The following is a 27,683-nucleotide window of genomic DNA, read 5'->3' as shown; positions in this document are numbered from 1 at the left end:
ACTCTGTCTCTGAGCTCCTTGGACAGTTCCTTCAACCTCATGATTCTCATTTGCTCTGACATGCACTGTGAGCTGTAAGGTCTTATATAGACAGGTGTGTGCCTTTCCTAATCAAGTCCAATCAGTTTAATTAAACACAGCTGGACTCCAATGAAGGAGTAGAACCATCTCAAGGAGGATCAGAAGAAATGGACAGCATGTGAGTTAAATATGAGTGTCACAGCAAAGGGTCTGAATACTTATGACCATGTGATATTTCAGTTTTTCTTTTTTAATAAATTTGCACAAATTTCTACATTTCTGTTTTTTTCTGTCAAGATGGGGTGCTGAGTGTACATTAATGAGAAATACAATTAACTTTTTTGATTTTAGCAAATGGCTGCAATGAAACAAAGAGTGAAAAATTTAAAGGGGTCTGAATACTTTCCGTACCCACTGTACATGTGTATATATATACAGGAAAGTAATTTCCTGTATTTCTTCCCCACCGAGCTGCTCAGCACAGCCGTCCACTGCTGGTCAGTCTTCCTGTGCTTTGGAACTTAAACCCTCGTTACCATGAACAACCATTAACCCATAAAGTCAGTTGGTTGCTGTGCCAACACTTGTGGTAACCCGAGCTTCAAGTTCTCTCCTTGTAATTTGCTCTGTTTTTAGCGATGGTGGGACAAACTGGTTCAGACGGAAATATCTCGGCACAGATTGGATGAAATCGTCTGCAGTGTTTTGTGGCGCAGAGAGAAAGAAGACGTGATTTATGAGTTATGTGTTAGTTTATGATTATTCTAACGGGGAAGTGTTCAGGCGTTACTCCATTGTTAGCCTCAGTACTAACTGTTCAAAGCACCACTGTGCCTAAAGCCTCACAGATTGAGCTGCTAACTTGGCTTTGTTATTATTACTTATATTATTATTTTCTTGTCTGAAAATTCCTTCCTGAAACCAGCCAACCAGAGTCAGAAACGTAACGTAACACGGTTTCCTCCTTCGTGGAGCTCCCGGTTGCTCTTTGATGAATGAACGGAGGAACCGACGCTCCACCTGGAAGGTTTTCAGCTTCATGCAAGAAAAGTCACGGTAAAAACTTCTGCACAAACACGGACTGCATCCCTCAGTGGTTCTGTCTGCCTGTAATGGGGACGGTTCACTTTAAACCTGATAGAGAGACGGAGCCCACCGACCTCTTCAGCCCACGTTCAGGAGGCTGCAGGCTCACACCACAGATTTTATTGTGAAGCTGAAGAGGCCAGCTTTGTGTGCCGTTTTGATTGCAGCCTCTGTGCCATGTAATTTGTGTGTTATTTTGCACTCTGCTCCGCGGTGAAGGAACTCGGGGCCGTTCGGTTTGATCTGATGGAACTATCAGAACATCAGTGGTTTCCTGCAGGAAGTGATGCCTTCCAGTGAACTCTGTCACTCATACACATTGATCACTTCTGCATGACGCTGCACATTTACAAAGTGAAGTGGAGGTGATGATTGTGGATGTTCAGTGTTGCCTTCCATTCAGCTACATGTTGGACTTTTTGTTTCAGCTCCATGTGTGTTTTTCACATTTTCTAAATAAAAAGAATGCTGAACTGCTTCGTGTCTGGACGTTTTTACTCTTTACAGGCTGCAGCTACAAATAGCCACAGTTAGCGTTTGATAAAGCTGAAACAAAATTTACTTGCTGTCATCTGCGAATGAAAACCCTCCATTTCCATGATTCAGCTCTTTGGATCCAGTGTCAGTCCACTTGTAAGTCACAGTTTATATCTGAATCAGCCAGCAGTCTGTGAACAAGCAAACAAAAGAGGATACCTGGGAACATAAACACGATAACCAACCATACAGTTTCCATCAATAGGTCACTTCTGATAGGTTTCAGTGTGGTGGCGCCCACTAGTGGCTGTAATGAATATTAATGGAGGAGGTTGGGGTGGATGAATGGGTCGACAACTAAGGAGAGTGTTTGTTTCCTGTTTCAAACAAGTCGATGTTTCTTTTAACCTTTACTGCACGTTTTTTTTAATTGTAACCATGACGATAGAACATAACAATGATACCAGCTGCTCATCGAAAGCTTCTGCTTCACGGAGGAGGGAGTTATCCACTTAGTGTCAGGTTTTACATGTTGGGAGGTCACATGATGACATGAGTGACAGTGAGCAGCTCATACAAACTCTGATTTACTGCCCTGTTACAGGAGGACAGTCTGAGAGCGCGGTTCACTTCTCCACCAGCAGGTGGTGCTGCTCTCTGTCTCTAACAAACCAGTGACTGAACAACAGATTTAAAACATTTCATGTTTTAAAATGGAAACAGGGATACCGCGATATTATTCACAAACATGATATCATTATTAGACAGTTGGAGACACTGACTCGGGTTTTTGAACTTTTTATGTCACACTAATGAGGACATCTCACAGCTTTGACACGGTTAGTCAAAACTTTAACAAAGTAAGTCTTAGACTTTCTGTTTTATTTTAAAATAATCAATAAAGAGCTAAAGTATCTCTTAATTCTGGAGAATCATAAAGGCGGCCAGTTTAAATTTTGTATTTTCAAGGTTTATTGTTTGTGTGAACAGGAAAATTAGAGTAACTTATTATGGGATAGTGTGCACCCTGAGCATGTCCGAAGGAGTACAATATCGGGTCTTATACTATCATGCACGTGAACACTTCAGCTTGAAGCTTTTTGAACTCTGGAAGAGTTTTTTGAAGTAGCTAGATAAACCTTTTCTTTTCCCTTTCTATAAAACTCTAAAGGTCATTTTATGATTTATGCTGTATTTTATTTTACTCTCTCACTCCCACAATTGACCTGGAAGCAGAAGACTGTAAAACAATGATGTCAGTGAGTTTGAACTCTTTATAATAGGTTCAAAGTTTCACAGTTTGTAGTTAATGGGAGCAGATGTGAGTTCCATGAAATCAGTCCAAACATCCCTGGATCTGGATCCCTGATCAGTGAAGGACTGGAAGAAGATCACCAGGACGACCCAGGACATCTCCTCCTGTCTGGGGTCCAAACCTTCAACTGCTGAACAGAACACTTCACTCCAAGTTTTACACATGACAACTGACATCATGTTGCTTTTAACCTCTTCAACTAAAAGCCCACATCTCCAACACAGTTCTTTTTATTTCAGTCTCAAACTTTCTGATGTGTTTCTCCTCCGTTCTCTGTCACCCTGCTGCTGTATGAACACAATACATTTAATCAATTCAGTTCAATTACATTTTATTTACATAGCGCAAATCACAACACAGGCATTTAATGTAAAATCCTTCAACAATACTTTACCACATTATAACAGAGGATCCCAACAATTCAACTCATTCATCCAAAAAACATCCAGATATCTGATGTTTGTTTCCACTTTCACAGCAGTAGAGCTATTTTCAAATCGCACACACACACACACACACACACACACACACACACACACACACACACACACACACACACACACACACACACACACACACACACACCAGTAAATATTGCCTCACACTCATGCACAGTTCGTGTATTATTTTTTTTCCGGGGAGGAGTTATGACACGTCATCATGGGGAGGATCTATATAAACATCGCACGAGGCGGAGCGGCTCAGAACAGAAACAGAAGGCGGGACAGACAGACAGACAGATAGACAGACAGATAGACAGACAGACAGACAGACAGATAGACACACAGACACACAGACAGACAGACAGACAGATAGACACACAGACACCCACCCAGAACAACAGCCGCCCGGTGACAGGAGCTCCTGCTGCGTCTCTCTGGATGTTCACGGATCATTTTCAGAGGTTTGATCATGTTCTTTATCTCATCTGTTAACTTCTCTCTCTGAGGGAGTGATGTCACGGACCAGCGGTGACGTCACAGGTTCATGTTTTTGGTTGTCTGATATGATGCTGGCAGCTGGCCGGTCATCATGGTGAAAACATTGTGCGACCTGTTGCTCCTCCACCTCCATTCCCTTCGTGTGTCAGTCACGCAGCAGGATGAGCATGTCGTCCCTGTCTCACCTGGACCACAGGAGCAGGAAGCTCTTTGTTTATTCTGATGTGTTTATCTGGCAGCTCTGCTTCTGTTTCTTTAAACGTTTACACTTTACAGTTCCTTAATTCGTTTACTTTTAGTTTACAGTTTATATAATAGTTAAGATGAAACTTCAAAACAACAAACAACTGCATCAATATTACTGATAATCTATAACAGATTTATAATACTATTGTTTTTTCTGAGTTCATTTGATTCTGCAGTAACAGAACTTGTCCATGTAATGGAATATTTCCAGAGTCCACAGCTGGACATGTCTCCTGTGTTCCTGGTTCATATGGACCTTCCTGTAGCACTGACACCAGCCTCTCTTATCATGTGACTCTGACTGTGGTTTCCTGCTGACCACAGTCATAGTTGTGTGTGTGTGTGTGTGTGTGTGTGTGTGTGTGTGTGTGTGTGTGTGTGTGTGTGTGTGTGTGTGTGGACCCCTGCTGTGAGCAGGTTACCATGCAGACCCACACATGTGGTTTCCAGGAAAACACAGGCAGTTACATCATGTGGCAGCAGTGACTAACAGGCGGTGCAGGTGGCTCTCAAACACTTTCTAGAAGTAGGTCGAAGTTACTGGGAGTGGTGACAGAGGCTGGCTCTGCCCTGTGTGTGTGTGTGTGTGTGTGTGTGTGTGTGTGTGTGTGTGTGTGTGTGTGTGTGTGTGTGTGTGTGTGTGTGTGTGTGTGTGTGTGTGTGTGTGTGTGTGTGCGCGCACCTTATCTCATCACACTAACTGTCAAACCTCTGAACTGGTTCAGGTCCGGCTGCACTGACGGGCCAAGATTAGCTCTTAGAGCTGGAAGGTTATGATTATTATCTCCAGCATATCGGTGGGAGGACGTTCACAGTGCAGCAGAACACGATAACAATAGCTGCAGTTACTGAAGTCAGAGACACAGGGGGCAGCAGTCTCAGTGAAGAGTCTCAATATGTTCTTCAGTTGGGAGAATAGTGGACCGTGTGGTGGACCGTGTGGAGGACTCTGTGGAGACTTTTTGGCAGACCGTGTGGTGGACTCTTTGGCGGACTGTGTGGTGGACCGCGTGGCGGACTGTGTGATGGACCGCGTGGCAGACTGTGTGGTGGACTCTTTTTGTGGACTGTGTGGCAGACTGTGTGGCGGACTCTTTGGTGGACTGTGTGGTGGACTGTGTGGCGGACTCTTTGGTGGACTGTGTGGTGGACTCTTTGGTGGACTCTTTGGTGGACTGTGTGGTGGACCGCGTGGCGGACTCTTTGGTGGACCGTATTATTTTTTTTCATTGTTTTTTCATTATTTGTATTAGGTCCTGAGTGAAGGTGATCGTCCCTCCTGACAGACCCGTCACGCAGAACTTCTCAGGACTTTACATCTGACCGTACAACAGAAGAGACCCTGTACAGGCCAGTCTCTCTAACCACCGTCCCAACGCACCACGGACCATGCTGTACCTGAAGAAGTTCTTCACCGAGGGCCTCATCCAGGTGGCCATCCTGCTGAGCCTCTGTGGAGTGCGGGTGGACGTGGGACTGGAGTCCTACCTGCTCCCCTCCTGGCAGGAGATGATGCTGGGTCCGACCTCAGCGCTGACTCAGACACAGTTCCACAACCTCCACAACCGACTGGAGGACGGCCACGGCCTGCACCCCAAGAGTGTGGACCTGGACGGGTTCTTCACGTCCCGAAGGCTGCTGGGCTGGGTCCGCTCTCTGGACAGACTGCAGGTAGGAACACACATTTTTTTGTCTGTTTTCTTGTGCAGCCTAGCCTAGCTTAGCATAAAGAATGGAAACAGCGGGAAACAGCTAGCCGATTCTATCTCTGTCCAACACTCAGCACAAGAGGAAGTAGATTTATTTATTTCAGGACGTTAACGCCTTTGCTTTCCCACATTTGATCAGTTTTGTCAAATCTATATTCAGAAGAGTCTCTCATTTCAAACAGCAGATGCTTTACATTGATTTTCATGTTTCCCAGATTTGTGGAGCCTGTGAGCTCTCGTAGGGAGCTGACCTGAATGTTTCAGATGGAGCTCTCAGGATTTAGGAAGTCCTGGACTCTGTGAGGGAACGACTGTTGAACCGTCTCTCTGCAGGTTCCTCATGCAGAGCTGGAGACATGGTTGGTGCAGTGCGAGTCAGATCCCTCCCCGCTGCAGAGAGCTCCTGCTGGGGTGGAGAGAGACCGACCTGCCCCGCCGCTGGAGCCCTCGGCCAGACTGAACCCGGAGGACGAAGACGAGGAGGAGGAGGAGGAAGAAGAAGAGGAAGAGGAAGAGGTACAGCAGTTACACTCGGGGTCTGTGTTTTAACATGTTCCTCAGCAGCGGTCCGACCCGGCGCAGGGTCGGTGTGAGGAGGCTGTGACACACCTACTGAGGTTTCTGTGGTTACGAGGTCAGAGATTATTTAAGTTATGGTACCGGGGTTGGTGTGCCATCACCCCGTGGACTGTCGAGCGTAAACCCTGCTCATGTGCAGCTGTAACGACTGCTCATTCAGACACTTTTGGCCTGGAACAAAGATTTTGTCTGACCGCAGATTCGGATGAAAGTGATCACAGCTGTGGTGAATTTCAGTTAGATGTGAAACCGAACCAGGGAACTTTTGGAGTGTTTTCTCGTGCAGAAAGAAAGACTTGAGAGAAGAAGTTTATCCTGCTGATGGTGGGAATGTTTGACAGCTGGTTTTAGAAAGTGAAAGTGTTTCTCTGGTCTGTCAGCATGATAACCACAGTGTCACTATTTCATCTGCACTGACACACAGCAGGGTTGTGATTTAACATACTGTACTTATATGATTGCAGTGACTATTCTAACATGCTGATGAGCTCAGTTTGGTGTTAGCGCTGCGGCTAAGTCAGAGAATCATCAAAGGAGATGACGACAGAGATGATCTGGACCAAAGTCCACCAGAAATCTGTTTGTAAAATCCTCCTCCACCACTGAAGTAGCCGTAATAATACAAATTTAGGAGTGAAGAGAATATTCAGCTTTTTATTCATAAGTACTTTTTATAAGTGACTAGTGTGGACAACAGGGCTGTTCTTGTTTTTCACTGTCACCAAAACTGAGCTTCATGTCATGTGAGAGACTGAGTCAGAGGTGGATGAGTCACCCGGAAACCTCACTTCACCACAGATGAGTTCCAGGGAGCGCAATCAGGATACAGTAGGAAAAAATAGAAGTAAAGGAGGAGTCCGCGAGATTTACCTTCTCTGTACGACCAGACAGCAGCTTTCAATCTAATCTAAAGAAAGGAATACGTTTCCTCTGATGTCCAAATGTGGAATGGATTAACTTTGTAAAGTTGCACTAATGAAAGGTTTTAACACCAATAACGGAGCTAATGACTGAGAGGAGGTCACAAAGAATCATCATCCAACGCTGCTGTGTTTCTCAGCTCTGTGCAGCATTTTAGTGTCTTTCAGCTCATTGTTTTGGTGGTGGTGTTTTGGTTCACTCTCTGCTCTCAGTGCTCAGCACCAAACAGCAAACAGAGAAAGTTTAGCAGCTGTTTCAGCTATTTTAAAGGTTATAGACGGAAGAAAACCTGCGATTGGCCCGGGAATGTGTCAGCCAGCCAATCAGAAGAGAAGGCCAGTGATGTCAATGAGCCTTAAAGACACAGACACAGACAGAGATGAGAGGTTTTTAAACTGCAGGTAACGTGGAGAGTCTGAAGGAACGCAGTGACGATGTTTGTATGTTCATAGATACGCGGTAGACAGGAACTCCTCATATGTAGCTGAGCTGATATCAGTTCAGGGGCTTAATGAAAACGGGGCTCAGGGTGTAACTCAGCATTTTACTTCCTGTTCATATCCCCCAAAACATCATGGGAACTGTAGTCTTATAACATAAAACCATGATGATCCCCATTTAAGAATAAAAGTAGGAATCCATTCATGTTAACGTTGGTCTGCAGTCCAGTGGGACTCTGAGGGACACACCTGTTTTAAGTCACATAATGCAGACAGGTGAGGGAACCTGCTGGCGATCAGCTGATCTGACTTCCTGTTCCTGTCTGCTCTGAGCTCCTGTTTTTTTTTTTACTGGTAACACCTCAGGAATCACACTGTACATTGACTGACTGACTGACTGACAGCTGTCCTCGTTACGGAACATGTTTCACTGCAGATCCAGACATGTTCACAGTAAAAAATAATCTGCAGGCCTTCTCACGGAGGAACATCTCAGATGTTCAAAGAGACACACGGAGTGAGAGCTGAGAGTGTGTAGGATTTATTTAGGATTTTATGATCTCATGAGAATTCCCTCACATGTCACTCAGGAGTCCTATTAACTATAATTAAAATCCAAACTCATTAAAATTAATATTTGATATATAAACAGATATAAAACAAACAACACCACTCAGACTGTGATACAACACTGGACTGATGCTCACAAACACAATGTACACTGTATAAATAGACCACATACTGGGCTACACATCCTGTCAGGACATGATCACACACACACACACACACACACACACACACACACACACACACACACACACACACACACACACACACACACACACACACACACACACACACACACACACACACACACACACACACACACAGCTGTCTATCAGGGCTCCAGTGTCAAACAGAGCAACAGTGGCGGCATTTAATGAGCAAACTGTGTGTGTGTGTGTGTGTGTCCTTCTCTTATTATTATTATTATTATTATTATTATTATTATTATTATTATTATGTGTGCATCTGATATTTACATATAAAGTCCGTTTGAGATCAGAGTTGTCACATGACAAGTCAGTAACACGGCCTCTGATTGGATGAGAATTAACACTAGAGATGTATAAATAGAGACCGTGTTGGATTTCTCTTTATGGATTATGGATGTATGAAGCTTCAGTTCAGTGATGGAGTACGAAGCTTTTGGACTGAAGCCCACAGAGCATATTGGGAGGACTCAAACTGTACGAGTAGGTTTCTTCTTACTGGCTGAGCTAACATCATCTTCTGTGTGGGTAAAATAAATGGAGTGAAAGATTTGCTGTAGACCTTTAATCTGCAGTCATTCACAGAGAACAGCTTTAAACACCAGTCAGCTGATGAGCCGGTGCAGGTTTTTTTAAATATTTCACGAGTGCGAGCAGAAAAAGTTCAGATGTTCGTTTTCACCTTAAATCTTCTCTCTGACCTCCACACATCACGTCGGAGCGTCACTCCTGACACAATGTAGAAAACAACCTTTAGCTTATTTTACAATTAACGATGAACTACAGCTGTGAAGGTTCGCTGACAAACAAACAAACAAACAAACAAACAGTGTGAGTTATTTTGAAAGAGGAAGTGATGAGAGCACGGAGGACAACTCGGATCACTCCGTCTGTTATTCAGAACTGCAGCTGAAGCTCAGGGTCATTTTACTGCAGATATATCTGTCTGCATGACACACACACACACACACACACACACACACACACACACACACACACACACACACACACACACACACACACACACACACACACACACACACACACACACACACACACACACACACACACACACACACACAGAGGACATTAGGAATGTTCCAGTACATGTTGGTTTGCTGTCCTCTTTTAATCAAACTGAAAGTGAGTGTAACAGTGTTTTTTTGACCCCCCCCCCCCTCCCCTGAGTCTCAGATGTCAAGCACACACACACACACACACACACACACACACACACACACACACACACACACACACACACACACACACACACACACACACACACACACACACACACACACACACACACACACACAGCACTCTCTGAGCGTCCTGCTGGTCTTGACTGGTTCTGTTTTGAAACCTGATCCTGGCTCTGTTGCGTCCCGACACACATTTACAACCCGATGTTTTGCAATCTCTCCTGTTTACAGCATCCACACGCACACGCACACGCACACACACTCACGTGCACACACTCACACTCACACACACACACACACACACACACACACACACACACACACACACACACACACACACACACACACACACACACACACACACACACACACACACACACAGAGGACATTAGGAATGTTCCAGTACATGTTGGTTTGCTGTCCTCTTTTAATCAAACTGAAAGTGAGTGGAACAGTGTTTTTTTGACCCCCCCACCCTCCCCTGAGTCTCAGATGTCAAGCACACACACACACACACACACACACACACACACACACACACACACACACACACACACACACACACACACACACACACACACACACACACACACACACACACACACACACACACACACACACTCTCACAAGCAGTGAGCTGCAGGGATGCACATCAACAAGTTGCACAAATATGACGAGCAGATGACCTGCACTTCCTTATCCAGCAGTGGAACAGGAAGTAAACAAGAACAGCGTGTTCTGTTCAACACATCTGAAAAGAGCTTTCTGCTCTGGAGATAAAATCTTCTGCTTCACACGTTTATTTCTCAGAAAATCGGCGTTAGTGAATTGGGATCGTCCCTCCAACGGACAGGTGTGGCTCATCAAGGTGCTGATTAGACTGGTGCTGATGTTGCACAGGCGTTTGGACTGTCACAGTTAAAGGACTCTGACATGAGCAGGTTTTATTTCCAGCGGTGGATGGCAGCGTGTTCATGCTTCATGTTCACGTGCAGTTTAAATGACAGTTGGCTGAATTTCTCTCTGTACAGTTTGTAAAGCTGTGAGGATCCTGTTTTATGTTTTATGTGGTTCTGGATGGACTCAGACTTCTCGGGTTGGAGTTTGGGTTTCTATTGAGAAAGTTTTGACCAGCTCTTGTCCTCGGGCTGGCAGACATTTTTTCTACGTTGTGTACGTCTGTCGTGTCGTCTTCATCTGAGTGTGCAGCTTCTCTCTGCTTATTCTTCATGTTAAATATGAGTTTGTTGTTGTGGTGTCAGGTACTGTACTGCAAATAGTATCCCCTCAGTGTAGCTCGTTGTCATAGCAACGCCACATAAAACTACTACGACGTTGTTTTCAACACAACACACACAGGAACAGTGGAGGACATCACGTCTGCACCTCCTCAGCCGTGACGATTCAAGGGACGACTCTTCTGACCAATCAGAGGTCCGCAGTGTTTTCACGTTACCTTTTAGTACCGGCTCCGCTCACCTGGAACCTCAATGGAGGTGATACCGAGTACAGCACCAGGTACCGGTCGCCCTCTGAAACCTGCAGCAGCGGTGGACTCCCACCCTGCAGCTCCGGACCGGGACACTAAAGAAATATTACTGTGGTGATTCATGTTCCCCGATGAGTCAACATCGAAACGAGATTTTAATGAACCAGTGAATCTTCTTCTTCTGAATGCTGCTCTTCAGTGGAAAGAACAGCTCACTGCTAATGCTAATGCTAAAGCTGAAGGTGGAGTTGACACCTGAGCATGGTGGGCGGGGCCTGAGTGCTTCACCATGTGTCCTGAGTGTGAGGTAACGGAGTGAAAGTGCTCACAGACCGCTTGTACATAAAGCTGCGGTGACGTGTTTGTGGGGAATGGATGTAGACATGCAGAGACTCAGCCGTGACCCATATATGTTCACAGCCACACGTGTCCCTGCCGGCCAGCTACTGGGGGTCTCTGGGTTTGTCTGTGAGCCCCCCGAGTCAGGTCAGGAGAAGGTTGGAGTTATTCTGAGCCTGACTGTCTGTCTCTGGGTAAAACTAGAGCCTTTACGCTCTTTAAGACTGGCAGTGTGGAAGATGTGTTTGACGTGTCTGTATCAAAACCCCAAAATGCTCCGCTGAGATCGGCCTCGAGGATTTCTAGTCTCCAACTGAATAAATACAGAAAATAGAAACACTAAACTGCTCGGCTAGCTCAGTCTGGTTGGAACAAAGATATCTGATGAACAAAGACATCTGATGAACAAAGATATCTGATGAAAAGAAAGGACCGAAAGAGGCCCGATTTCACCAAATGGGTCATATTTAATAGACCTATAACAAGTAAAAACAACATTATACTGAATATATGACATTCTATTCTAATTATATTTTCCCATTGAGAAGGTGGAGTGATATTTCTAGTGATGAGCAGGGTGTGATGTTTCCAAATGGTCAGTTGACCAATCAGATCCGTGGGGTCGGAAGTACTTCGTGACCGTCAGACATTTTTTGAAAGCCGTGCTAAAGTTAACTAGGCGGGTGGTTCCATAGTCGCTATCACACAAAAGGTCTGAGGTTCGAACCCTCGTGGAACCGGTCCCCGATGTCACCTCTCAGTTTTATGTCCTACATTTTTACTGGTTTAGTTCAGTCTCACTACTTTCATCAACAAGTGTCAGTCATCTCTATCATTAAAAAAAAAAAAAAAAAAACACAACCAAAAAACCCTGATAAATTGTACAGCACCTGCTCAGACACAGTTGGTCTTTAACTGGTGGAGACCAAAATCAGAGCTAAAAAGACGGACAAATGTTTGAGTTTATCTTGTACATCCAAAGAAATGCTAACTTTAGTTTTTTCTTTTTAACAGGAAATATAAAAAATAAAGTATGAATTTTGAAAGTTAGTGTTACGCACCAACTTGAAGTGCTTTCAGACCAGCTGACCTGTCTGCACTACATGAGATTCAGTATCAGCAACATTGGCTCCTGTGTTGATCATGCTTCACTTTTGTTGTTGCAAACAGGAAAGAACGCATCACGTGCTTCCTCACGGCGATGACAGAGAAGAGGAAGAGGAGGATGAAGTCCTGGCCAGGATTCAGAGGTACAGCAGGACAGAGGAAGGAGGACGACCAAGAGGCTCCTACGAACACAGCAGTAACAGAGAGCGAACGGAGAATGAAGTCGACCAGGTGAGAAGAAGATTTATTATCGTACTGATAAGAGAATTCATGGAGAGTTATTTGCCTGAGAACTTTCCAGGTGACCTGCAGAGACTCCTGGAGGTCACGGAAATGGTTCAAGACTGCTCAAAATATGAATTCCTTCAAATAAAGTCACATGTTTTGCCGTCAGACTTGAAGCCCTCGGGTTGAACAAACTGCCCGACATCAAGGTCCCACGATGAACTCTACGAACGGGGACAACGGGGACGTCTGGACCGTTTCACCTCGAAGGCTTTCACTGTGTTGTTCGCAGGAGGGGACAGAGGGAGGTGTGTGAAGATGGTGACTGACTGTAGCTTTACTCACAAATCCTCAACGCCTGTTTGAAACTCCAGGAAGCTGCTCCACACGCTCTGTACTCTGAGCTGTGATCAGAGCTTGGAATCAGAGCCGGATGCTGCATCTGTAAACTGCTGAGCTCAGCAGAATCAAAGTGTGTCTGACACGCTTCAGCAGCTGCACCGCAGGGTGCCTCTGACACCCGGCGGGGGCGGGGGGGGACGCGATGCTTCCTAACATGCAACGATGAAACCAAACTGTAAGCGTGGACACGCAGCTTGTTTCAGTTCGCCCTCTGACTCGTTTCTTGACGGTGTTTCAAAACGGTAAAATTGGGTAACATTTGATCTCTTAAGTGTTTTTAGGACAAAACCCTAAGAGAGTACGAAATAATTCTCCTACGCAGAATCCACCTCTCCCACAAAGCACTGATTGTGTGATTTGTGACGATGGAAAGACGAGACGGACGTTTCTTAGAAGGAAACCAAAGAACAGATGTGAGAGAGTGGCAGAAAATGAGTTTTGACAAATGAAAACCAAAAGACTTCCTCGTAAAGGGACATTTCGTAGATGAGTGGACAACAAACGCGAGTAAAACCGGACCAGTAATGCTCTCAGCTGTGTGACCCACCGGTTGTATAAGCTGATCAGCTCCTGTTCTTTTTGTCTGGGACAGAAGTTAAAATGCTGTGAATGTTTACGGACAGAGATGAACTTTGAAAGTTGTAATTAATGCCAGGAGACGGACTGAAGCTCGACTGTCCTTTCTTCTGTCTCCCTCCAGACTTCTGCCTCCCTCCAGGAGTGTCTGAGGTTGTTGGAGGAAAACTTTCCCTTCTCAGAGGAGCAGCAGGTACCGTCGCAGCCTCCTCTCCTTCTCTTGGCCTTCGTCTGTATTTCACTGCGCTCATCTTGCTTTCTTTTCAAGTTAAGTGATGTTGCTGGAAGAAGAGGCGACCTGGACTGCTGCTCCTCAGACAGGGACCTCCTGCTGCCCCCCATCATCCCCACCAATAACCCCTCATTGGACCTGGAGCTCCAGTGGCAGGATCTGCTGGCTATCATGGAGCCTGAGGTGAATTATACTTCCAACATTTCAATCGGATTAATTCATGAGAAAAAGAGGAGAAAGCCGAGACACAATAAACGTTGTTAAACTGTCCATCTGTTCTCTGCAGGACACAGACGTGGACATGACGACGTCTGCGTCTGAAGCGGCGCCACTAAACCCCAACAGCCCTCCAACAGAGGCCGATCAGGAGCTCCTTCTCATGGAGGCTTCGCTGCAGCACGGTCAGCTGATGGTTCAATTCACTCATCAACACAAAACCTCCTTAAAAAACAGCTTGAATGCTTCTTCTGGACGATGTATTCATTATGTGTCACGTCCAAAGCTTTCAGCCACATCTCGGGACCTTCCTCGGGGGATGGAACGTCTCAGTTGCCATGGAGACTAATTAGTTGTTGAACCACCTTCATATCAACTGAGGAACTCCACCTGGAAGCAGCTTGCGAGATGTGGTTGAAAGCTTCGGAACGAAGGACGATGAATTTGATTTAAGTCTTCACTTAAATTTGGAAGAACTTTTTGTCAATTAAGATCCAGATCAGATCACAACAACTGTGTTTTCTTACTTTCTGAATGTCCCTTGAATGAAGCTTCAGTTCTTAGTGTCTTCTACAATGCCCAACTCTTTTTCTCCAGGTTTGTTGCCACCCAACCAGCCAGAGCCAGAGCCAGTCCTGCTTCCTCTGAGGCCCAGCGCGGAGCTGGACCACCAACACTCGGCCCCGAACTCACTGAGCACCGTGGATCCGGTGCACGCTCCTCCTGACCACACGGATCTGCTGATAGAAGACCCTTCAGAAGACTTCTACATGGGACTAAATGCAGAAGATAACCCGAGTAGCTTCAACATGAACCTGCTGACACAAGATGCGGTGGAACCTGAACACGTCTTTGATGTTAACTTTCATCCACGTGACCTGTCACCTTCAAGTTTCTCCTCATCTCTGGAGGGGGACGGTGGGACCCAGGACTTCCTGGGATCTCCTCCACGTGTCTTTCTGGCGGACGACGAGGATGCTGAGGATGTGGAGGATGAAGGCGGTCTCCCCAGCCCGCTGAGTAACCTTCTGGAGGATGCTAGCATCTTGGAGGAGATTCGATTGCTGGACTTGGCTCTGGAGGAAGGGTTCAGTCCGGAGATGGCGGCCAGGCTGGAAGAGGAGGGCTACCTCGACCTCGACGCAGCCCGACAGGAAACCGACCGAGGTGACGACCACTCGGGCTCAAACATGGCGGTCACAGACGATCAGGGAAGACATCAGCAAGGTAAGTTAACGGGGGAAGAAACAGACCTCCTTCTAGACCAGAGGTTCCCAAACCTACGGTGTACACAACCAAATTCACCAAGAACCACCTCACTGATTTAAACATACGCTGGCCCTTTAACCCCATGACACAATAACACGTCTACTCTGAATAAATCAAAGATATTTGTGACTAAACAGATCAAACTTTTACTGTCAGTAAAACTAAAATAAATCACGACAGCTGAGGATCAATAGTTCGACTGCAGCGGATCAACTGTGACTGACAGCTCACCTGTCTGAGGGGAAGAGAAGGAGGCTTCACATCCATCCTGATCCATCTGGTCTCTGCGATGGCGTTCATTTATTACAATCAATCATAGAATTTACTGCTGCTGTGTGTAAATGTTCTCGTCACATGGATCCTGCTGCTGAGTGATTCATCAAACCTGTCACAGACTCTTCATCACTGTAAAGTTACATGTTCATGAAACTGCAGAGCAACAACTCAACATTCACGACCTGCTGCTAGAAACAATCCCTCCGTTTGGGAATCACTGTTCTATTTTAGCAATTTTATCATTTAGAAAATTGAAGTGCTTACGATGAAACGTGAACTTGAACTTCTCCTCGTAGACGGTGAGGACGAAGCCGAATCCGACTCCGGTCTGTCGTTGGACTTCAGCCACAGCCCTGCTTCTCCATCTGCTTCTGAAGCCTCCTATTACTCCTCTTCGTCCTCCTCATCCTCCTCCTCCTCCTCCTCGTCAGCCTCCTCTCTCTCCGGTGTGTCGGACGGGGAAAGTCCTCTCTCCGAAGACGAGGATGAAGATGCTGAGGAAGGCGTGGTTGGTTCAGATATGGAGGTGGAGGTGGAGGTGTTCATAAAGCAGGAGGAGGTGGACGAGGAGGAGCTGGGAGCAGCAGGAGGAGAGTATCCCGGAGATACGCCGAAACTCTTCTCTTCCAACTCTCCCAAACTGTTCCCGGGTTTCCCCTGGCTGCAGCACGTCGGCCACGATCACACGTACAACCAGCCCGGCTCGTCGCCCGGCTCGTCGCCCGGCTCTCCGTTCGTGGGCAAGATGTCCGCCGGACACACCGCATCCGCTCGGCCGCACGGCGGCACCAAGCCGTACCGCCGCTCCTCCTCCAGACACATCACCCAGACCAAGATGTGGGGTCGGGACGAGCGGCGCGCACGAGCCCTGAAGATCCCGTTCTCCAACGAGCAGGTCGTCAACCTGCCGGTGGACGATTTCAACGACCTGCTGACCAACTACCAGCTGGACGAGGACCAGCTGGCGCTCGTCAGAGACATACGCCGCCGCGGCAAGAACAAGATAGCTGCGCAGAACTGCAGGAAGAGGAAACTGGACACGGTGCTGGCGCTGGAGGACGACGTGTCGGGTTTGAGGCGCCATCGTTCACGACTGCTCCGAGAAAAAAAGGAAGCGCTGAGGAATCTGCAGGAAATGAAGCGGCGATTGGCGACGTTGTACCAGGAAGTGTTTTCCAGAATGAGGGACGAGGAAGGGCGTCCGCTGGACACTGCGGAGTACCTGCTTCACTTTGGACCCGACGGTCAGGTGATGGTGGCGTCACGCCAACAAGGGGAGGGGCTGCGACCGACGGGAGGACGAATCAACAAGAAACAGAGGGACAAGAAGAAGTGAGGAGGTGGACACACCAGGAGAATTCTCACAGGAGGCGGAGACAGTGGACGACGTGGGGAACGGAAACAGGAGCTTTAAATGGAAGTGTGATCAAAAAAGGTCCCGGTGGCGAGCGAAGGAGCCCGGGTCTCCAAAACCATGAAATCCTCAAACACCTGAACCGGAGAGTGTCGGCCGGTCGAAGGAGGCTGAGATCATCCTGATGACGCGGACCGCTACGAGTCCTTCACTCCGGCAGAAACATTTTCTCCGTTGGACACAAACTTGAATTCAGGTCTTGTTGAGCTTCAAAGGAAAGCGAAGCTCCTACTTGGTGGCTGTACGAGCCGGGACCAGTGTTCTTAAATATTAGTTCAGCGCACGAGGAAAAAACAAAAATCCAGATTTCTTTGACACTAGAGACGTTAAAATATTGAGCTGCAGAAGGCCAGACGGTGACGGCAGGCTGGATCCTGTCTGCCGGCCGAGACGAGCTGCTGGACGGCAGCAGGAGGAGGCGGAGGGCATCCTCATGGACGCTTTAGCAGCGTCTCGGGGATAAAACCTGAACGCTCAGCTGCCAAACGTCACCACAGAACCAGGCTGCTCACCGACGCTCAGGACAGCAGCTACGATCACGAGGTCTTCCAAACTCTTTGCTGGACTTCACGGTGTTGCACATTAAAAACGTCCCACAAACCGACGCCTGCCTGCAGAAGTGTTCTGCTTTCTTAGATCGGATAATTCACTGATGACGTCATTTTTGTTTGATGATATAAGACGTGTGATATAATCCCAGCATCAGGCTTCACGGTGGAGTTCTGATATTTGGACCATTTCTTTTTCAGGCTGTTTCGATTTGTTAACGACAGACTGAGCAGACTGTATTTCTTGGTTGGTACATCTTTAAAACAGTCACACACACTGTTGATGATTTAAGATGAATGGGTCAAAATGTGCAGTAAAGATGAGGGAGGAGGAGCGGCCTCTCACATGAGGAGGTCTGCATGTCGACAGCTGATCGAACGGTTCAGGATCCTTTCAGACATCAAACTATCAGCTCAGTGCTTCACGTGACAGACAATCTATCTGCTGTATTATATTTGCTGTATTTTCTGTGTTTACAATGTAAGAACCAGTGTGAACGTTTTAACTTGTGTCACCGACACTGATGTGATTACCCGACGTGCTTGCTGGTTTCCGAGGACACGGGACTTCATCTTTTGTAATATTAAGAATAAACCAAACAAATAAAAGTATTTTCCTGGAGTGAATTTCTTTTCCGTCTGCAGTCGCTGCTGCTGAGAGGGAGGACGCAACCTGCATGACAAAGTTCACAGTCTGTTAGAAATCAAACCCACCAGCCAGCCAATCAGAGTACACTGAGGTCATGTGACATGACATCACTGCTCAAAACTGTCAGGACAGTCATGCAGAGAGCAGGTCACCTTTCCATTTAATAAACACTCCATTATTGATGTGCTGTTTGCAGCCACAGCCGACTGTCTTCATGTAATGTCAGGAAACGTGTCACATGACCAGAGGAGGACCTGATTGGCCAGATGTTGATTTGATTTCAGACATGGGCAATGTTTAATATCAATTTCTATTTTAACATTTAGGATCTGGAAGTTGCTCAATTGAATTGGATCAACTTGAATTGAGATGATTTGATTTTTTTTTTAAATTCTGTATTTGTGAACATTGAAAATCAAGTGATTCATTATATTGAAAAGGTTGAATTTAGAGGACAAAATGTCAAAGACCAATTTAAAGTTATAAAGATGTGACTGTTTTAGTCACAGTGTGCTGGTTTTGAAGATATACCAGTAAAACTAAAAGATGGTTTTATTTCTTTCACTGTGTCGTTAAAATAAAAAATAAAAAACCCACCAAAGTACAAATAGTTACGAAAACAAAAACTTTTATTGTTCAAAACAATTAAAAGTAGATCAGCCATGATGGTAACATTTCAACCAATGAACATGCAACAGGACAACACCAGCTAATCGGCTAAATACAGAGAGAAGTATCAGAGACAGTAGAAAGGCTGAGTAGCAGACCGGGTGCAGCAGGCTCACTCACTTCCTGTCGGAGGTCTTCGCTCCTGATGCTGACGGACACCAGCAGAAATAAAGACGCCACAAAAACGTCCTGCAGAACCACAGCAGCATCAGAGGAACTCCTGCTTCTCCACGTCACCGGGAGCTGATTATAATCAGGAAGACGCATCTTCCCAAACTCCATTTGGTCATTTTCAGCTGGAAAAAATGTGAAGCAACTTACAGGAAGGAGATTTTTGAAAGAGCTCACCCAGGTGTGCTAACAGAAGGAAGCTACGATGCTAACTTTAATACAGTATACAGAGAAGTACACACAGCCGGGCTCCATTCAACACATCAGACGCTGGAGAACGGAAATCCTCCTCAGACGACCCGGTTCTGAACCCAGCGAGCTGCTGCACGTGTTGAGTGTCGGCCGGCGGAGAGCTAAAACAATACAGCCTAAAAAACACACTCGGTGTGTGTGAGAGAGTTAAAAACAAGGGAGTGGAAATGAAGATGACTGGACACCAGTTCAATCATCTCTTCTGTTGTGTTTGGTACAGAGCATGTTTCTACTGAGAGACAGAGCCTCCCCCCCCCCCTCCCCCACCACCACCCAGCAGAGCTAACCTCCACCTCTTCAGCTGTACGAGTGTTTGGACCCAACGTGGCTGAAAGAGAAGATCAGTGTAAAAAAAAAAAAACCTACAGCCGGCGGTCGAGCATCGTACGGCTGCCGACGCCGCACACGAAGCGCCCTCTACTGTGTGGAATAAAAATGGAGACGTTAACTCCTGCCAGATGTGTCTGCAGTGCGGGAACTCGCGTGCAGCTGCAGAAGTGAAGGTGTGCGCTCCGTCAGGTGGACCAGCCGGCCTCAGACTCAAGACTCCACCCACAGCAGCCAGAGAACAAAGCCAAGCCCTTCTGAAGGCGACGGCGTCCTGGTCGACGAACTGGAGGAAACCAGCAGGATTCACTGGAACACTGCAGCGGCGTTTGTTCTGTCCTGTTTTCATGGTTAGCTTCGAGCAGCAGCAGCAACAACAACTGGAATGATTAAAAAGCTGTTTAAAGCCTCTGAACACTGGCTGCTGTGAGATACTGACACCGAGTGCTGCTGAACACACTGGACCACAGAACACGGTCATGTGACGGGTGTATTGTGAGGTGTTGTGTGTGTGTGTGTGTGAGAGAGAGAGAGAGTGTGTGTGTGTGTGTGTGTGTGTGTGTGTGTGTGTGTGTGTGTGTGTGTGTGAGTGAGTGTGAGTGTGAGTGTGTGTGAGTGGTGGTGTCCCGGGCTGCAGGACATGCAGGTGGCGTTTGTACCTCTGGACAGTCGGTCGGCGTCGAGAGTGAAATGTTTTACGGTTTCAGATGAACAGCGCTACGTCAGCAATGATGAGAAACCAGGCGGCGCAAAGATCAGACAGAGAGCCGCGTGGTTTCCGTCCGTTCTCAACACCTCGACTCACTGTGTCCACTTTTCAAAAGAAGTTCCCTCCGATGTGTCCCGACAGAGCAGGAAGGAAGCGCGTCCTGTTCGAGAGCCGCCACGGGCCATAGGCCACGCCCACCACGCCATCAGCTTTAGAAGGGAGACTGGCGGACGTATTAAAGAGGTAAGTTGACGGCTGGTTTCCACACGTTCTGATCGTGTCACTGTTTTCAGCCCAGGAGGAACTCTAACAGAACAAAAGGCACCACGTTCTCTGTGGCGGAAACCAGCGCGTCAAACTACCTCTTTAAGGACATCTGGGGCCGAGACACAGGTGGGAACGTCTTTTAAATGTGTCCCTGCAGGACAGGAAAACAAGCCTCCTCTCTCAGCTACATTGGCAGTTCGCTTTGGTTCCTGCCAACATGGCTGCTAGAGACGACCAACCTGGACAACAGTTCACCGGGGGTGTGGTTGATTTCCCGCCCTGCTCTTCCTCCGCCTCTAATCTTTTTTGTCTTCCTCCTTCTTCTCCTCCTCCTCTGTGGGGTAGGAGTGCCATGTGAGGCGCTCCTCGTAGAATGAGATCACCACCTGGGGACATTTGACGTTCGCCTCCTTGGCGGGGACGAGGTCGGCTTCGTCTGAGTTCTTCCTGTTGGTGACAAGTCAAGAAGAAAAATGGGGTTAGTTTCTGGAGCAATACTTTTATTTTGAAACACTGACTTCCACCTACAGGGTGAGCGATGGAGCTGCAACCAGACACTTCACAGGTTTTAGCAAGTGTTTTTCAGAGAGCCCTTCGGTTTTAGCAGGACGTTTTTTTTTAACAATGTCTTCAGTTTCAGAAAAGTTTCGGAGGGCGTTAAAGAAACCGACACCAAATCAGGAAACATGACATCCACTCCCTCCAGGATTTCAGAGTTTTGTTTTTTTAAATTGTTGTGATCAAACATGTTTGATTTTGCAGGGGATTTTCTCCAAAATTGGGATGTAATTTGCAGTTTTTAAGAGTAAAATTGCAGGAATTAGAAAAAAGTGCAAGTTCAGAGAGAAAAATGCAATTATTTAAAGCTCTACCTGATAAAGTAATAAATCTGTAATCACTTCCTGTGAAAATAATCCTGCTGCACATCACAGACATATTTTAGTTTTAATCTTTTTTTATTTATTTATTGCACTTAGAGAAAGCTCCTAAAAGCTGCGTATGTTTCCAGAACAGACGTCTGTGACTGGAATATAGAAACAAGGACGACATCAGCTGTCAAAATAAGAGCTTTAGATGCTGTTTAATTCATGTTCATTCAACACATAGACCTGCTGGATGAAACCAACAAAGAGACGTCTCTGACAACTGGACGTGTGGACAAAACTCATTTAACATCCAGTAATATGGAATCACTTCCTTTGATCACAAACATTTAATCAGATTATTTTAATGTGAAGAACACGTCACTTCCTGTTTCTCCTCTTGTTCCGGTTTCCTCCGGTGAACAGTTTTATTTGGTGAAAACAGGAGCAGAGACTTTCTGGTTGGAAATGAGGAGTTATTTGTAGTAATAAAGAGAGTTTTGACTTATTTTATGTCATTAATACTTTCAGCACAGATTTTGCTGACAATATTTTTTGCGGAAAAATCCCGGGAATTAAAAAAAAATGGCAAACTGCCGCAAATATTGCGGCGTTTGCTTGAATTTGCGTTAATTATTGCGATTTCCTGGAGGGAGTGACTATCTCTGTGTTGATCTTCATTAAGGTGACAGTAAGACCCACCACTTCATGAGGAACATCAACTCTCCGCTCGAGTCGGTCGCTCCTATAATCCTCTCAGGCTGCAGTCCTCGGCCAAAACCTCTGGCCTTCTCGCCCTGGAGACAGGAAGTGGACGAACAAGAGATCACATGACTGGTGATGGAGTGGCCGTTACAGCTCCTGTTTGCATGGTGTGTGGTTAGTTATAAGGTTTTAAGAGTGCGGCTGGCTGCTGGTATTCACCTCCTCCTTCTTCCTCTTGCTTCCTTTCTCCTCGGAGTCTCCCGACGCCTCGCTGGCTGCTTTCCTCTTGCTCTCCTTCTTCTTCTCCTCCTTCTCTTTGTGTTTCTGCATGTACTCTGCAATGAGGTCGGGGCAGTCCAAGTTCTCCTCCGGCTCCCATGTGTTGTCCTCCCTAGATAGGTGGGTGCGAGAACACACACACACACACACACACACACACACACACACACACACACACACACACACACACACACACACACACACACACACACACACACACAGCAACTGTTAGCTGCTAAATATTTTTCCATTTCAGATTCCATCCCTCCATCCCACAAAAACAAAACTATCATAACTGAAAATAAATAGATAAACACACAACAGAATAAAATGTCAAAGATAAATTCCTGGTTAAAATGCCACTTCTACACCGAGAGAAGCCGCCAGACGCGTACTCACTCTGAGAAGCCCTTCCATTTCAGCAGAAACTCCACTTTGCCTTTCACCACTTTGCGGTCCAAAACCTTCTCCACCACATACTCCTCCTCTTCCTCCTCCTCTGCTGCTGCTCCACCTGCTCCAGCTGCTCCAGCTGGTGCAGGTGCTGCTGCTGTTGCTGCTGCAGCAGGTGCTGCTCCAGCTGGTGCAGGTGCCGCCTCAGGTGCAGGTGGTGCTGCAGGTGCTGCTGCTGCCGCTGCTGTTGCTGCTGCTGCAGGAGCTGCAGGCTGCTCCTCCTCCTCAGTCTTCTTGCCCTTCTTTCCTGCTACGGTCGCCAGCTTGACGTCTGCTGAGGGCACCTCTGCTGGAGGGAATGAGAAGAGACGCTGTGTCTGGTAATTCAATTCGCTTTTTGATATGTAAATGTTCTGTTTGATTGGAAGACATTTGAACATCACAGAAGTCCAGGGTCTGAACTTTCTCCTGAATCTGAACTGTAAACTACAACTAATGAAACAGATGAAACAGCCTGGAGCTGCAGCTCTGAAGCTCATCACACAGGCCGGGATGAAAACAACAGAGAGCATGCTGGGATATTAACATTTCAAGACAGTCTTTATAAAACAAAAAAAAGCATGAATAATTCAATCTGCAACACTGAACAGTTGACGCACTCAACTGACAGAATAAAGTTAGTTACAGCTCTGTGGATTTAAATATTGGTCATATTTATTTACTTGTATTTGTGCACTGGTTTCATTTATGCTGAATGTAAAGCATACATTTACACACTCACAACGCATTGTGCATGGTACAGGCCCCGGACGTGCACCACGGTGCAGCAGAGATCAGAGCTACTCAACAAAAAACATTCATGGACTTTTGGCCAAAAAGGAGACCCGAAATAAAAAACAACCGAACTGTGTTTCAGAACCAGATAAAGCTCGAGCGCTCTCAGGCTCCCGGTCCGACCCTGATCTCACCTCGGTGGAGAAAACAGGCCGAAACCTGAGCAGGCTGGAAAAAGAAAGGAGAAGGGGGTCACCAGATAAAGAGCTGCACCCCTCGGAGGACAAACGCCACACAGAGAGCCTTTAACTACATCTGGACGGCGTCTCCCGGGTGGTCCCACTCCGGCACACATTTTGGCAGGAAACCAGCTACACAACTTACTTCAGACCTCCAGCGCTCATGTTCAGACTGCTTTATATTCTGGGCCTCCACCAGAGCAGCTCCAACAAACCTCTTGTTATTCTTACACTGGTCCTTCATCCGGCCGCTCAGCCCGTCTGAAACACATCCTCCTGGCTCCTCCCTCTTGAAAGCTTGCTTTCTTCTGATTGGACAAGACTCCAGGAAGTGTAAACGTACTGACCAACATCATTTTTCTCATTCCTGACTGAACAAACTCTCGAGATCCATCTGAACACGTTCGAGTCCGCGCCAGAAAACCAGAGTGGACAGCGCCAAGAAGCAGGACGTCTCTGTTGTGGGACATAAGTTCGACTGCAAATCATAGCGTCTCCGGTGCTGTGGAGGTGCTGCTGCGTGAGCACATGGTCAGACAAATAAAACCGACAAACAAAAAAACAACAACAAAAACGCAAAACAGATCCTCCCCAAAAACATGCAGCTGCTGTATGAAGGATGCTCTCAGCTGGATGTCGCTGCACAACAGTCCTCACTGGAGTCTGGTCAGCTGAGTTACACCAGCGTGCACACACACACACACACACACACACACACACACACACACACACACACACACACACACACACACACACACACACACACACACACACACCCCTTCCTGCTGCAGTATATCCTGACAGCCCTGTGGATTCATTTGCTACTGAAAATAGTTCCAGATAAATGAACGTTTCATGCAGTTTGAGGATGTTTTAGGAAATTAACGACTTTATTTAAAGTATATGTTCCTGATACATACAAAGATAAATAAATATATATATAAATATCCTCAGTGAGACACACTGTTCGGGATATGAAAGTGTTGATGACCTCTGAGGTCTTCAGAGGGTTTTTCTGTGGTTATACTTGGACATATTTCGTTGTATTTAATGGAGGGCCACCTCATATCTGCTACGTTGCAGCTTGTGCAGACCTCGGCTGCAGCGGTGCTACCTGGCCAGGTACCAGCAGAGGGCGGAGGGGCTCCTGGGCACGGGGTTGACTTCAAGACCCGGCACGCTGAGCGCTTTAATGAGGGACCGGACGGACGAGGGGCTGCTGCTGCACGTGATGTCTCGGATAGCGCACCCCGTGCCAGGTGCGGGGAAATGAATGCGTGCAGACCGAGGCGGGTCGGACTTCATTCAGGCCACTGGAGGAGCTCAGGAGGCGGCTGCACACGTTTCAACTGTTGAACCGAACCGGAACATTTCCGTGATCAGCTCAGACCCCGACGGTGGGAACGAGGCTCGGTGGGCGGCTAACACGTCCGCAGGTGTGCCGATGTGCTCTGGGAGGAACCCCCCCCCTCCTCCCCCCCCCAGAGATCAAGAGGGGCAGCAGTGAAATGAATCACTACGGTAACCTGCACGCGCGCGCGTGCACTCGCTCGCACACGCACACACACACACACACACACACGTGGACAGACTGTACCCGGCTTATAGACAGTTACGTCTCTCCGGTGGCGGTAAACGGAGCCTGGGTGTCTCCGGTGTCCTCGAGCCCACAGCGTGGCGCGCACCGTCCCCCACCATGTCAGCGCGTGCGGCGGAGCCTCGCGTGCTGCTCTGGATAAAGAGTTGACCGACGCGAAAACAAGTTCGAGCAATTCGGTTCCAGTTGATTTGGACTCTGGTGCAGCTGAGCCCGACACCGAGCAGGGACGGACCGGGCGGCCTGCCTCCCTCCTGCAGCCACAGGGGCAACATGGCTGGCGTGTTGTACCTTCACCAGCTAACCGACATGAGCCTTACCGTCAGAGAAAGCTCCGGAGCGCTGGGAGGGCTAACGGCGGCGGGCCGAGTGAAAACGCGGGGATGTGACCGTCTGTCGCGGACAAGTGACAAGCCGGAGAGACTCCAGCGGCGACTAAAACCCTCCCGGAGCTCGGCGGCGTGGAGCGGAGCGGCTTCTCCTCAGTGAGCTGCGCTGCTGAATCACACAATAGCCTCCGCCGCGTCGCTAACAAACAGCACCGATCCCGTTCTGCCCGCCAACAGCAACACCGGACGTGACGTAACGTGGGCACGCAAGGCAGTGTGGGGATCGTAGTCGTCCGCCAATCACACGCAGGAAGCTCATTAAACAATTACTGTACATTTAAATGACATTTCGATGTGAAGATGTTTTGGCACCATTTTGCTGTGACTACATCTGCTGTTAGTAAGGATTAAAATAATTCCGTTTCTTTCAAAGTTACACTTATTCTGGTTAAACTAACTGGAACAAGTCACTCCAACACAAAGAGGTCTGGGCTGGACTGAAGGAGCAAGGCTCCCAAAGTGAGCAGCAGTGACTGATGAAGGGCAGCAGGTGAGGACGACAGGAGATGAAGAATCAAGTCAGTCAAGAGCAAAATCACTGGGGAATATATTTCTCCATATTTATACCTATTTGCATCACCATGTGAAATCCATCAAACTGCAGCAGAAGGAGATAAAACAAATATCTGATACAAAACAAGTTTTTCTCTTCAAACATGCTTTTGAAATCTATTGACAAAACCGTCCGTAAAAAATGATCAAAATCCCCCAAAAATCAAATGAAGTGTGTAAAGAATTCTGTCTTCTCTGTTGAACAACTCTGTTGTATTTGTCGGTTTCTAACATCACTGCACTTGTTAAGATGTGTTGGGTAAAAAATGTCCAGTATTTGTGACGGAATACATCTCATAACATGTTTTCCACATATTTTTCTAACGTTATCATGTGTTGCAACAGGTGATAAACACGTGTCCTGCTTGTGATCATGTGTGGAAAACATGGGAAACCTGTGGGGGCACATTCAACACTCAAGATGCTGCTGCAGAGTGTTTGCAGGCATGTTGATTCATCAGAATCAGAAAAACGTTATTGATCCCTGCAGAAAAACTGTCACGGATGATAGAAAACATGTAAAAGTCCACCAGAGGACCAAGTTAAGGTCAACCTCAGCACTTTGTGAAGGTTAATAGGAACTTCTGGAGTTGGACTGAACATCACTGATTGGTCAAGTACACAAATGTTCTCCTCGTCATTTTACAAACACCATTTAAAAAAATAAATAATCTGCAGCAGCTTCTAATAACACTAATAATATACATTCATTGTGATTGCATTGAAATAGTGCTGCAGACTCCGCTGAAGTAAATGTATACAATCCCGCCATCTTGTGGCGGAACAGAAAAGGTGCAGCTTTCAGGTGAAAGTTTCCTCTTGATAAAATCGGGGCTGGTATTGAGGTAGTTATTGATTGATACGTTTATTATTCACCTCTGAAGGTTTATTATTTGTGTTGCACCTTTCAACAGCAGGAACATTTACAACATATTTACTTTGCATACCTTACGGGACAATGAAGTGCAATAAAAAGATATAAAAGAAACACAAGAGAAAAAACAAACAGGTCTTAAAAAGAATACAAGAAGAGTAAAAACATTTA

At 46.8% G+C, this 27,683-nt stretch overlaps 2 protein-coding genes across 2 annotated transcripts; one reads left to right on the top strand and one right to left on the bottom strand.

Annotated features, from left to right (window-relative positions):
- The first annotated feature begins 3,642 nt into the window (after positions 1 to 3,642).
- Positions 3,643 to 18,423, top strand: LOC138627520 (endoplasmic reticulum membrane sensor NFE2L1-like). The gene is made up of 9 exons (XM_069709923.1): positions 3,643 to 3,803; positions 5,340 to 5,757; positions 6,129 to 6,311; positions 12,709 to 12,876; positions 13,973 to 14,041; positions 14,117 to 14,263; positions 14,367 to 14,481; positions 14,894 to 15,523; positions 16,138 to 18,423. Exons 2-9 carry the CDS (start codon positions 5,476 to 5,478, stop codon positions 17,175 to 17,177), a joined length of 2,634 nt encoding a protein of 877 aa, XP_069566024.1. The 5' UTR covers positions 3,643 to 3,803; positions 5,340 to 5,475; the 3' UTR covers positions 17,178 to 18,423.
- Positions 18,424 to 19,063: 640 nt separating this feature from the next.
- Positions 19,064 to 25,405, bottom strand: cbx1a (chromobox homolog 1a (HP1 beta homolog Drosophila)). Its single transcript, XM_069709967.1, has 7 exons — positions 25,215 to 25,405; positions 24,246 to 24,408; positions 24,056 to 24,089; positions 23,094 to 23,436; positions 22,635 to 22,806; positions 22,413 to 22,507; positions 19,064 to 21,294 (listed from the first exon to the last, which is right to left on the bottom strand). The coding sequence occupies exons 1-7, from the start codon at positions 25,403 to 25,405 to the stop codon at positions 21,144 to 21,146; spliced, it is 1,149 nt and encodes a 382-aa protein (XP_069566068.1). The 3' UTR covers positions 19,064 to 21,143.
- Between the last annotated feature and the right edge of the window lie 2,278 nt (positions 25,406 to 27,683).

Source organism: Brachyistius frenatus, unplaced genomic scaffold, assembly GCF_029030835.1.
Source record: "Brachyistius frenatus isolate BFR_SWC_R1_liver_20210118 unplaced genomic scaffold, ASM2903083v1 Contig_87, whole genome shotgun sequence".
Lineage (NCBI taxonomy): Eukaryota > Metazoa > Chordata > Actinopteri > Embiotocidae > Brachyistius > Brachyistius frenatus.
The sequence above is the reverse complement of the archived record's forward strand: the minus strand, read 5'-3'. Positions and strand labels throughout refer to the sequence as shown.

Bases quoted from the DNA above. Each gene is read 5' to 3' on its own strand.
- LOC138627520 (XM_069709923.1), top strand. From the start codon at position 5,476: ATGCTGTACCTGAAGAAGTTCTTCACCGAGGGCCTCATCCAGGTGGCC. The intron at 12,877-13,972 runs GTGAGAAGAAGA...GTCTCCCTCCAG, and splicing joins CGGAGAATGAAGTCGACCAG to ACTTCTGCCTCCCTCCAGGA. The intron at 15,524-16,137 runs GTAAGTTAACGG...TTCTCCTCGTAG, and splicing joins TCAGGGAAGACATCAGCAAG to ACGGTGAGGACGAAGCCGAA.
- cbx1a (XM_069709967.1), bottom strand. From the start codon at position 25,405: ATGAAGTCCGACCCGCCTCGGTCTGCACGCATTCATTTCCCCGCACCT. The intron at 24,090-24,245 runs GTAAGTTGTGTA...TTCTTTTTCCAG, and splicing joins ATGAGCGCTGGAGGTCTGAA to CCTGCTCAGGTTTCGGCCTG. The intron at 22,508-22,634 runs GTGAATACCAGC...TCCTGTCTCCAG, and splicing joins GCAAGAGGAAGAAGGAGGAG to GGCGAGAAGGCCAGAGGTTT.